The sequence below is a fragment of the Gymnodraco acuticeps genome, unplaced genomic scaffold, assembly GCF_902827175.1.
Source record: "Gymnodraco acuticeps unplaced genomic scaffold, fGymAcu1.1, whole genome shotgun sequence".
In the NCBI taxonomy this organism is placed as follows: Eukaryota; Metazoa; Chordata; class Actinopteri; order Perciformes; family Bathydraconidae; genus Gymnodraco; species Gymnodraco acuticeps.
In genome coordinates, this window is record NW_022991259.1 from 533,884 (window position 1) to 546,767 (window position 12,884).

General features: G+C 37.8%; 1 protein-coding gene across 5 annotated transcripts in view; it reads left to right on the top strand.

Moving 5' to 3' along the window:
• cntn5 (contactin 5) overlaps positions 1–12,884 on the top strand; it is a 175,636-nt gene that overhangs the window by 106,813 nt on the left and 55,939 nt on the right. For all 5 annotated transcript variants that reach the window (XM_034239790.1, XM_034239791.1, XM_034239793.1 and 2 more), the window contains 2 exons: positions 4,194–4,289; positions 9,253–9,456. In XM_034239790.1, coding sequence (XP_034095681.1) covers positions 4,194–4,289; positions 9,253–9,456 — 300 coding nt within the window. The remainder of the gene's footprint in view (positions 1–4,193; positions 4,290–9,252; positions 9,457–12,884) is intronic.

A 12,884-nucleotide genomic window follows, 5' to 3' on the forward strand; every position in this document is an offset into this window, starting at 1 on the left:
TACAGGTGAACGAAGAAGACAGGGTTCCCAAATGATTAAAAAAAAAGTCATTAATATTGACTCACTTACATAACTGTAGTTTTCAAAGGTAATGCTAGGTCAGAATCCCTCATCTCCTGGTTCTCAAACATATACCTTTTTTTAATTGATGATATTAAAATAAGAAAGCTTGGATAGATCTGCTTGGCGTTTATTTTAGTTTTTTGCAGTTACGTTTGCTGTTGTCCTTCTACATTTTAATATTCACTTGACTATCAAGCATGATTTTAGGCTTATATATATTTATATTTGTTACCTTATAGGTATTTTTGTTTGTGTTTTGTTGGCTGCTACTGCATACTAACCATGACTTATTTATCCCAAACAACCAGCGTTGCTGCTGCCATAAATGTAGAATGTGAAGAAAAACAATATTGTGCCTAGAGATGTTTCCCAAGAAAGATCCTCCCCTATTTTCTGGTTGTATATTAATATGGATGTACTATACTGTAGGTAGAGTTGTTGTTATCTTGCTACAGCAGTTGGGTATACAGAGTGGAAGCTGGAAATGCATTAAGATGACAATGACATTCAGTATGATTTGAATAGGCAAGCCTTCTAGGAAGACTAATATGTCCAGCCTGATTGAGTCATTGAAGTGGAGGAATATCTGCTGAAACACACACACTCACATCTGGTAGCTGCCAAGTACAACAGCCATGTTGTAGGTCACTAATTACAGTTTGATGTAAAACATAGTCCTTAGACAGCTGGTGTATCTGTCTTTGTGTTATGTATTCACTTACCCAGTCAATCATTTCAGTCCTTTATAAATAGCTGAAAAATCAATTAAGCCCACCTTTCGTCTGTTTACGCATTCAAGCAACAGCACAGAGATCATTGATCTGCACATGATTTGAACTGGATTTATTTACATCATCAATAACAGAGTAAGATAATCACAGTATTCACATAGAGAAATATTGACTTGACTTTCACATATTTCCATACTGTATGACTACACAATTCTCAATGACAGAGAGCAAATCATTTACAACACATACATTTCAAGTATATAAATTACATTAAAATGATCATAAAATATATGTAATAAATACAATTACAAATTATAAAATATAATGTGCAGTAACTGATCTGCAAATAAAAAAGGGAATATATGATGCAGATGGTAGCCACACTGACACAGAAAGACAGGGTGTTGACAGCTGCTGGTGAATCAATAGTGAACACAGCCACAATCCGCAGCTCTCCATCCCTATACTCTGGTGGCAGGTTGTTAGCACAAATACATCAGCACTAGTCACACACAGCAAATGGGCCAAGATGATGGGATTGAGTATCACAAGGAAGCAGGCCAAGCTGTCAAGGTCCAATATCGAAATGCATTACAATACGGTACACCCCCCCCTGTTTGATTGGAGGCAGCTAACATTGCATTGACAGTCCAATCTGTGGTAAATCAATTTAAGATAAAAGGTTCAATCAATCAAAGTTGCATTTAAATGAATCGGTCTCTACAGTCATTTGCATTACAGGAATGTTAGTTTTGTGTGGTGTTTTAGCATTGTACTCTCTCCAGTGCTAATAATCTGTCTGCTCAGTGTTGGATATTCCTTCTCTCAAGTACAGAAAGTGGCCGGCATGGCGGATTGATTTATTGTGTAGAGTGAAGGCTTCAAATCCAGATTGTATGACAGGCTACTACTCTCCTGGTTGAGTCTACTGAGGGAGTGCATTGAACAATTGAACCACATGAAATATTTACTCTTATTTACTCTTTTTTTGACAAGGTTAAGGTAATTCTTTTTTTAATGATTTTAAAGTAAAGTTTAGTATTGTAATTATCGTGTGCTTTTTTTCTTCTTGTGACGAAGGTAACTTTTGCACTTTATTAGCGTGATTGCACAGTACAGTTTGGCATTACATATTTGCACATAATTTATACTAATTATTGAGGTATTATTTATTAACTGATTAAACCGTATTGATTGGAATGTCGTCTGGCAGGTGCTGGTCGGGTCCTCGGCTCTGCCTGAAAAGATAGGGGAGTTAGCGAGAGCGCCGAAAGTATTTATGCTGGTGTAAGAATGACAGCGGTTGAGAATAATCAGGGTGCAAATAATATGTTGAGGGTGTATAAATGATGACGTTAAGTAGCATTAATTGTACAAGTTACCACTGTGCAAAGTTGACATATCACTCCCCCATGTCTGTTGCTGCTGATTGTGTGCACCTGATTGTGTGCACCTGGTGCCCTGTGTTGTCTCCTTCCCCTACTCAACGGTCAGTCTCACAATTGGTGTCAGAAGTGGGATTGACCAAGTAAGGAGTTGGAAATGATGAGGGGGAAAATAATCGACCAAAGAGAGGAACCGCGGCTGGGGGTGGCTATGCCGGATACTGATATGTGAACTCTCTGCCTCTGCCTCCTTGCTTGGTCGGGCCGCTCAACGGTCAGTCTCACACTTCTCAATTCGAATTTATTTTTCAAAGTTACATTATCTGTCTACAAAAACGACACACTGATTTTTTGGAAGAAAAACACACGTTGACAGGAAATTGAAGGTGTTGTACATTTGTAGATAAATAATACAAACCATTATTCTCATAAAATAGGCCTAAATAAATTAAGTACAAAATGCAGGTTTCACAAGTTGCTCGGAGGCATAATTATCCTACTGTTCCAGGGTTGTGGTAAACACTGCCTCTCAAAGTGATAATATGAAAGTGGTGGAGACAGAGAGAGCCGCCCTGGTTCAGCAGCCTGTCGCTTCATTTCCACACGTTGGCATCGCTTCAATTATAAATGAAACAGGCAGTATCAGGGTCTAAAAAGCTGCAGTTCTGGGATTTCAGATTAAACATGCTTTGTCCTACTTCCACAGATAAAGAAACAAGGTGAAAACTAAATCTGTCACAATAGTACATTAAAAAATGAAACCATTAAAGATGTTTGGTAAAGTAAATCTGGCGTCCAGAGCATGAATTCATTGATCGAATGTGATCATTTCAAACTCCTTTTTTCCACTTAGACACCAGTCTTATGCCTCTCTCGTGCCTGTTCACATTGGACAATGTTGATGTGCATTATGTGCATGAGGATCAGGAGTTGCTGGTACAGCGACAAGCGCTAAAAGCAGCGAACACAACCATCTGTGTGGGAGAACGTGATCGGGAATCAGATGGAAGACAAAAGCTTTTTCTGTGTGCCAGCAACTCAACATGTTTCCAATATTCTTTATCGAGCCAACACTGATACGTCAGCACATCTTTTGTCAATGCTCTTCTCCATCTACGCATACAAAAATGCATTCATGTGAAGTCACAAAATGAACAAGATAAAATAAACAATGCAGAATGGTATTTGTTGGAAGAGTATACAAAATAAATGAAAGGGAAAAGGAAATGAATAAATAATATGAAATTAATATGTAATTCCAAAAGCATAAAAGTCCCTTGTTTATTTAGTACACAGCTTCTCTAAATCTAAAAAAAGGGAAACATCATCCTTACCAACTCAAATGTTAACTGTTATCGGCTGTTTCCCTATGTTTAGGGATGGGAGCAATTTTTGTATACAAATGTTTTTATCGATTCCTTTAATATTTAATAATAATAATAATTCATTATATTTATTTAGCGCATTTCCAGATGCTAAAAGCGCCTCACATTAAATTCATTACATATATTAGACCATGTAACAATGAATACTGTGGACAATACCCACAGGAGCAAATGAGGGTGAATTGTTATGCCCAAGGACACAACAGCATGTTGACCCTTTATCAATTGCCCCTGACATTATTGTAATAAACAGAATTGTACCTTTAGGAGTTAGACCAGTGACACCGCTGACACTACTGGGTTGAGGGGATATGTTCCTCACACTTCGGGTATCAGAAACAAGACCTTTCTGCCCTATAAGGCACACTGTGTTGACAAATGCTCAGCATATTTCCAATTGTTCCTCCCTTTGGAAAATATATTTATATAACAACTTGCGCTGTGAATTGAAGCTTTTTATCATACCTTTGTCTCCCTGTCATTGCACCAGTCCGAGACCAACTGATGTCGTTAGGTTGTTTGCACATGTAAAGGCAATTCAAGAACCGGTTCTGTGTTCGATCACTTACCATATGTCATAAATGTGATATATTTTTGCTGAAAAATATTGTCTTTGTGTTCTGTTCCAGATCTCGGGGCTTTCAGTGGGAAAACCAGAGGTGGAGTTTCTGTGCGTGAAGGCCAAGGGGTGGTCCTCATGTGTACCCCTCCTCCTCATTCACCAGGTAAGAGGTTGACCTTCAGTCCCAGCCAGAAGAAAAACACATGCTTTTTCTCTTCTGCCTTTGTCCATAAACCCATTCATCCCAATTTCAATATCAACAAGGAGCAATGATTTGACTTATCCTGGGTCCCTTATTGATAATTTAGCATTTCATTTTCATGTTGCTCTTTTTGTATTCATCCATGTCGTTCAAATGAGAGCTATGGCCAAAACAGAGTTATGGCGACAACACAGCCAGGGCATGGATTCTCTGAAATCAAATTTGCTGGATCATTAGAAATGAAAAGAATGTTGCACAGCCAATTATTTCACATAGACAAAGCATAGTGCATCACTGTTTAATGGTATATCTAGAATATCCCACTCTGCAGTTGTCCTCTAATGTGGGCTCTTATGTGAGCCATGAATCATCCAGGCTTTCTGTTTGCATCAGCTCGTACCGCTGCACTGCACCCGCTGGAAAGTTTGCCAACAGCTCTCCAGCCCTGCTTTCTGGATGCTTTTTTTAAAACCTTAAACTCACTGACCAATATATGTGATGAATAAAGATTAATGATTCATGATTGACAGATTACAATGAAGTACAGATGGTTCTCATCCTTAAAGTTCTTCATCCATCACACCACAGGTGTTGCTTTGGCTCACAGTGGATGCCATTTTTCACACTAAACAAAAGGTCAACCCACAGTACATACAGTACATGCTTTTTACCCACATTTCAAGGTTGGAAATGTGATTGACATAAAATTGGAATCGAACACTGCAGATGATTTTGTTATTTATATATATATATATATATATATATATATATATTATGTTATGGAGCGAGATCTGTATAATGGAAATAAGGATTTTCTGTCATTTAAGGTTTGTTACAGTCTTGCTGCTGTATGCTGTAACATTGACCACGGACGGGTCAATTACATTCTGTAAGACCCTCATGTTACCTTGCTGGGATTAGATTGTGGGACTGGATCAACACAGAATATATTATATAAATAATCATTCAACTGCTAACATTGCATTTAGGAATCATACGATTCAACATCATATCATGAAATGACCTCAATATATAAAGTCTAGTGTGAGAAACTGCCTATAATGAGTCATTGAAATACTTAAATCCTTGCTTTTGCCTGGATGAAGTATAACAACATTTTGTGAGAGGTTGTCATATCACTATTTATGAACCAAAGTTAGTACACTACTACTACTACTACAAAGTGACAATTGTGGCACCTGAATCCCAGAATAACGGCCATCTAATAACATTGTGACTTTAACAAATTGCTATCAAAGGGTACTGAAGCTTTCCTATTCCTCTTAAAGTGTGGTTTTTCGATGAATAAAAAGCATTTCAGGTTTAAAAGCAGGAAAATCCAAAGTACTTGACAAGGCAACCTTGGCTAACATGGTTGTTAAGAAATAAGTGTTCGTATTTAATTTAATTTAAGTAGTTCCTCAATCAAATCTATACAAATGTGTTGGTGCTGGTTACAGTTATCCTGTCAAACAGCGGCCTAAGTAATCATACTACACTCAGAAAGTCACAGTGCTTTGTTCAGGTTTAACATATGTAGAATATTTACGTAATGCATATTGATAAATGGCAGGCATGCTCAACAGGGTGTGAGGGTTTTATTTTGTTACCTATTATTTCTCATGTATGAATATTATGCTCAAATACACAAAACAGGTACTATTATAATGTATTTGTTCAGCGTTGACATGAAAATGAAAAATGATCTCCAACAGCAAACAAATGATTTAGATAAAATGCCACAGTCATAACATTTGCCGGTGTGATGAATGCGTTGGTGAGTCCGACCGTGTCACAATGGAAATTCACATTGTAGAGGGAGCGTTAAACAATGCTTGGGTACAATTGGTTGTGGGAGGATTCAAAGACATTAAAATGCCACTTAAATTAGATAGGTCTCATGAGTGAAAATAATGTGGAATCACTGGGATGTGAACAGTGTAATATTTTCTATTTCATGGCTTTGAACGCTCGTAATCACTTTGTATGTCTTTGGTAAATAGTATTTTACTTTTATGACACTAAAATAGTTTCAATAAAACATATTGGGCCCCTGGTGTCATTGATAATTGTTATTCTCCCCAAAAAAAATCATTTATTATTCTATATACTATATTTTAACATTATCTGTTTTTGTTACAACTGTACGCCTCAATCCCTGCTTCCCTCATTAGATTGAAGGGTTCTATTATGCTCATTTTCAGCTTTCATGATTGCATGTTGTGCCTCTATTGTGACATGTTTACATGTTTTGCTTTCAAGAAGGGGGGAGTGTGTGAGAGACAAACTTCCTCCTGAGGGAACTTTAGGATTCCAGCCTTTACAGACTATTTACGTTCACAATATCCTATAGACTCTAGAGCAGGGGAGTCAAACTTCATCACGGGCCACATCAGCATTATGGCTGCACTCAAAGGGCCGGTTGGAAATGTAAGACTATATAAAAATACATATATAAAATAATGTATTATATTACATTATTTTCCTCTGCATTGGATTATTATCGGATAGGGTAATAACTTCATAATTAACTATGCCTGAAAGCAGAAGTAAAATAATTGCAAGTCTCTTCAGTGAGAATTTCACAAAATTATTAAAAAAAAAAAAGCCAAATTCTGAAGAAAAAAGTCAAATTTGAGATGCATTGTGGGACGTGCTTCTATAAAGCGGCATGTAACCGTATAATAAACGTATTATTCTTTGCAAGCTCTAGTGGGGCCACATAAAATGAAGTCACGGGCCGGATTTGGCCCCCAGGCCTTGTGTTTGACAGCCCTGCTCTAGAGGAAAGGTACACCAAAAAAAATAGGGCCTCTTTAAGCAAAGGATGCTGATTTTGCAAATTCATCTGTTGACTTACACTAAAGGTAAAAGGATCCTGAATTTGATTCAGATTTCAACCTCATTGCGTCACTAACTTTGAGCCCTCATTAAACACAGCATTAACCTGTTCAGAGCATCTTTGAAACATCAGTTAGTTATAATTGAGAATAGACATTGATAATCTAAAGAAGACATACCGTCAAATTGTCCTCCTGACCAAACCAAATCAAATCAAGTTTTATTTATATAGCACATTTATAAACGATTTTTGGTCGAGCCAAAGTGCTGTACATATAATACAATTAGCCTACAGTAGAGACACTTTACAGCAAATACAACAGCACAGATTGTTCAGAATATCAGTATGAGAAAAACGACACCCTCTGTCCTTAAACCCTCACATCGTACAAGGAAAAACTTCCAGAGAAAACCCACAGTTTAAGGGGAAAAAATGGGAGAAACCTCAGGGAGAGCAACAGAGGAGGGATCCCTCTCCCAGGACGGACAGACGTGCAATAGATGCCGTGTGTAAATCGAAGAGATAATACATTTGACAGCATATAGACCGAATGTTAGGAAATGCATGTGTCTGTAATAAGAAGATGAATCCACGAGGATGTCAGCTACAATCCTGTGGAAGCCATCAGGGAAGCAGCATGACGAGACCCAAGGCAGGACCGCAGAGACAGGTTCAGCCACGACCCGAAGTCCACGACTTAATCCAGAACTCAGGATAGAGGATCCAAGACAGATAGATTATGAATGTGAAATCAAAGAGTTGTAAAATATTGAACAGGTTAACTTGTTCCTGACTTTAAGAGTATTTTTTTATATATAAAATGATGGATGTGGCTTTGCAGAACAGACAGAAAATAAAACAGAAAGTCTACACTATCTTCATCATATTGCATTGATCCATCCATCTATTTAATTACCCACTTATATCCTATTCAGGGTAACTTAACCACTTAACCAACGATTTCTGGCTCTTTTTTTTATAGCCATCTTTCTGCAAACCCACATTTTATTTCAAACAACTTAATGTGTGTAGCAGCAAGCATTGTAAAGCAAAAACATAAGCACATATGTGCTGACTATGGATCAGCAATTCAATTTGCCTCTATAACATGCTGTTCGTCATGAATACAATAATAAAAACTCAACCTAGAGGCAGTTACCTTTTATAACTAGTCTAAAAAGTTTTGGCTATAAAGTCAGAACTATTTTCTGTCCTTTATTTTTGCTGCTTACTGAAATCATTTCACCCTGATTCTCAGTTGTTATGCCAGTTTTACCTATGCAATGGTAAAACCATTAATTAGATAACTGAGCTGCAAATACCAGGCTAATTTAAGCCCTGTATAATTGTTTTTGTTCACCTTCAGGGACCTCTTTATTTGTTTCCTTGACTTTAGCACTCATTTCATGCTGAAGAAAAGCTGATCCTTTGCAAATCCCATACTCATTACTTCTTTTAATGATTATTCATACATTTCGAGCAGTGATAAACATGGCTTTGCTGAATTATCAGCTTCTAAACATTTTCATAGTGTTTGCAGTTAAAATACAACATAGTGTATTCTACTCTAATGGATGTGAAAAACCCTAACTATACTTCATAACATGGCAATATTCAACATGCTAGATCAATCTGATATTTTTTGCAGCAAAGTATTGCCAGTTAAAGTTGAATGCTTATACAATGCATGTACTATTCTGCATTACATGTGTTTTCCACCTCTGATTAAATCCTCAAGGACGGACTAGATTGACTACTTTTGATCTCTGACTGCTCAAGTTCAGAGTTCACTCTTGCATTCTTCACACTTTATTATTCATCAGGGAGCGACTCCACTGCTTAATAAACGCAGTAAAATTGTAAAGAAGTCTATGAAATAATAACCTTACCTCAAACTACTGACCTATGTGGGGTCAGGTGATCTTAGATGCCATGAAAGGTGTATTATTGCATTTTCTAAAGTCACTAGAGATGATATGCTAAATAATTAAATGCATAGAAGACTATGAAAACACTTAATATAACCACAAATATAGGTTATTTTTCATTTCTAATCCATACGTTCTCCACTTTCTTTTACAGAGATCATGTACAGCTGGGTGTTTAATGAGTTCCCCTCGTTTGTTGCTGAGGACAGTCGGCGCTTCATCTCCCAGGACACGGGAAACCTGTACATCTCCAAGGTGCAACCCTCTGACGTGGGAAGTTACATCTGTCTGGTGAAGAACACAGTGACGAAAGCCAGAGTTCTGAGCCCTCCAACACCTCTAACACTGAAAACCGACGGTGAGGCACTCACACACCATGGGCCCTGATTTGTATAAATGCCCTAGGCGGACAAATCTAATGGATTATATTGGATAATCCACGCGGGAAATGCCGCACTCCTCTTTCTTTTCATTTAAAAGTATGATTTTGTTTTTCTATTTATTTTAAGATCCATTGCAATGCTTCCTCCCTCTAAACTTGTTTAGCGCAGATGAAAATCGAAAAGCATATTTTGTATTCGGCTGGTGCATTTTATTGTGTTAGAATGCATTAGGATAAAAAGAAAAGTGTCTGATCAGATTTATAAACGTGGGACGGTCTTCTGTATTTCGCTGAGCCTCATGTTAGTGGAGGACGTTATGAATTCAATACACACGGTAAATAGATATTGAGCAATGCTTTAACATTAGTGTGGGGAACCTTCTTCGCTCACAATGTGCTTTGGCGAAACTGCCCGTCAGGGAAATCATTTTCCAGCATAAAATTAACTGACTCAATGGCCCTTGCTGTGGATGGGATTTCACTTTTTTATACTAGCCTCTCAGGAGCCATGCCGTGGAGCTGTTTGTCGGATTCAGGTGTGGATTTCACCTACAGGCTCTCTTACATCTGACTACACAGAGAAACGTCCATCACATCACACAGGTGCCTGTCATTGTCAAGGTTTCAAAGAGCCACTGAGATTACATCCCCAGTGAAGCTGTGAAAGGGCCTCTGGAACCAGGTTTGTTCCAAATGCTGCAACACACATTCACCTCATAAGGATTACATCCCTCCTAGCACGATTCCCACTCTGTATTTGCATAACCTTGTATGAAATGGCCCTCAGACACACATAATACTGACCACATAACCGTGCTAACTTGGTTTGCGTCTCTCATGAACTGGGATGCAATACAGTCAGAACAGCATGTGGTCCGTCTGCTATCAGCATTTTAATGTTGTTAATAGCTAACACAAATGTGTTTTCTGTTCATTTTTTCAACGATAAGTGATGGAACAAGAACTTCCAGCATACATATTTGGTTTTCCCTCCATAATGTGGCCATGATGCTTGGGCTGAAGGACGCCACACTCACCTGCATCACAACAGGGCCAAATCAAATCTCTACAGCTGTAGGTCCACTATGCCAGAAAATGCCTTGGCGTCTGCAAATCTCATGATGTTCAGCACGCTTCTATGTTGGGTCTAAAATGCTGCAAATTGCATTGGCACACCTCACAGCAGACACCAAAATGGTCCTGCTCTGTGTGCACCCCTCAGACTTTGGAGTCCAACCAATCAGACAATCTGCAATCTGTTCCTCAGTAAAAGTGAGTGATTATTACACAGCAGACAGTTCAAGCTGGATGTGTGTGCGGCTCACCACTGTCAGCTCCAACCCTGACTCTCTTAATCAAAAGAAGCATCTGGGCTCCATTATGCCCTGCTGGAAGCCATTGATCGTCAATTCACAATCCACCTTGAGCCGAGTGGAGCTAAGCACCGAACTCTGCGCTAATGCACTGTTTTAAAGCAGATATACAATTCATCTCAGCAACACGCTCCCTTTGATGTATCTGCTTTGGGTGGATAGAAGGAGGTGCATAATATTCCTGTGGATATCAGTGACTTTGAAATGGCTCTGAATCAGAAAAAATGAAATGAAATTGCTGTGTATGAAATGGCATAAATAATCAGATATGTTCTATCATCCATCGGTTCAAATAATGATCTTTTAATTAAAGGAATAAAACGGCTGGTAGAGTTGAATCATTCAGGAGTGGTTTTCACTGTTAACATTATGTTTGCCTGCAGTTTCACTCATAGTGACGTTGCTCACATACGCTATTGTTTTAAATACATGATTATAAAATGGTCACTATTTCTCATTATAAGACTGTTAAGAAGAGACAATGCTTTTGCTGGCAATTGTTTATTAAACAAATATTTGAATGCAAACTTAATTAGGGCTTTGGGATAATGCAATATGATATTTATAATCTGTTAATGGAATAATAAAGTGATGGAATATATAGAGATATTTACGCCATCTATAATGTATAGCTGAACATATATATTAGTTTATTCTCTATAATTGGATTTAGGGTTTCATATTCATTTTGCATTCCATTTAATTGACATAGGATACAAAAAAGGCTTAGTGTACTAAATTAATATTTATATAATCAGGCATGCTATTTTCAGATGTGTATGTTATAGAGACATTACATTAAACCATATCATCATAGAAGATTTTGAACACTGTAAATGTAAATGAATTTGATTGACAGGTCATTTAATACATGGAGTAAACACCACTAAATCTGAGTTACATAAGGACTGTTTTTGAAGAAGTAAACAATATGAATCATCCATCTATGACTACAATTCTTAATTCATTGTGTGTGTGAATATATCTCATTGATTTTGGAAAAAACATGCAGGTGGGTTTTGCTCCTTGTTGGTACACACACAGATCAATGGTTAAGCTTCCAATTGGACTGCAGTACTCGTAGTGTTATTGTTGTCATGAGATATTTTCTCTCTCCACACTGACGGAGAAATCAGTGGAACATAATATTTACAGACACATGTCATCTCCATATGGGCATGTTTTCAGACTATAAATTGTTATTGAAGAAATAGGCCCATAGCCATATTGGATGTCAGCATGATTATTTACTCACCAACATATTCTTAGTGTTGTAGTCAAAACATCTCATTGTCCTTTACCCTGAGTGTTCACACTCTGCTATCCTCAGAGCACCAGCTGTGAATACAAAACTGTTATGGTAAAGAACGGCTTAATGGGTTGTGTGCATTGAAAAGATGCAGCAACTCCAAACACGACATGTTACCTAGATTAACCCCAAGGAATCTAATCATCACAAATCGAATCAGCAAAAATCAATAAAAATCAAAAATCACATTATTAGAGATTGACTGGTTTATCACAACCTTCTGTGTAATGTGAATCATGTTCCTGGTATGAAACATGGCTGCATTGCTGTTGCCGTGCAGATGGAGGATCTCTGCCTTTAGGGCCCCATTGAGTACATCAACATGGTCGTGACAATCCAATTACAAAGAGGAAACCAGTCCAGCTGTCCAGCAACAAGCTGCACCAATTCAAATGTATGGAGATGGAAAATTAAAACAAAGTTGTTATTTACCCATTACAAGTCTACTCTTGGACAGGGAGATCTGATTTAAAGGAACATTATGCAGTAAACGGCATGTTTGTGTATTAGCACTCCTTCAGTTTCCGATTGCGGTACACACCACTGTTCTGAAGAAATGACAGCACGACACTGTTGTTGTTTTTTTCAAATACTGTATAAAGTATTTTGAAAAGCAAACTCTACTATTTCACAATTAGACAGTTTACACATCCAAAAAACACAAATGTGTAGAAGCGGGAGGGCAGAAAGCATAGCTTATACAGAAGTAGCCCTCCCGTTAG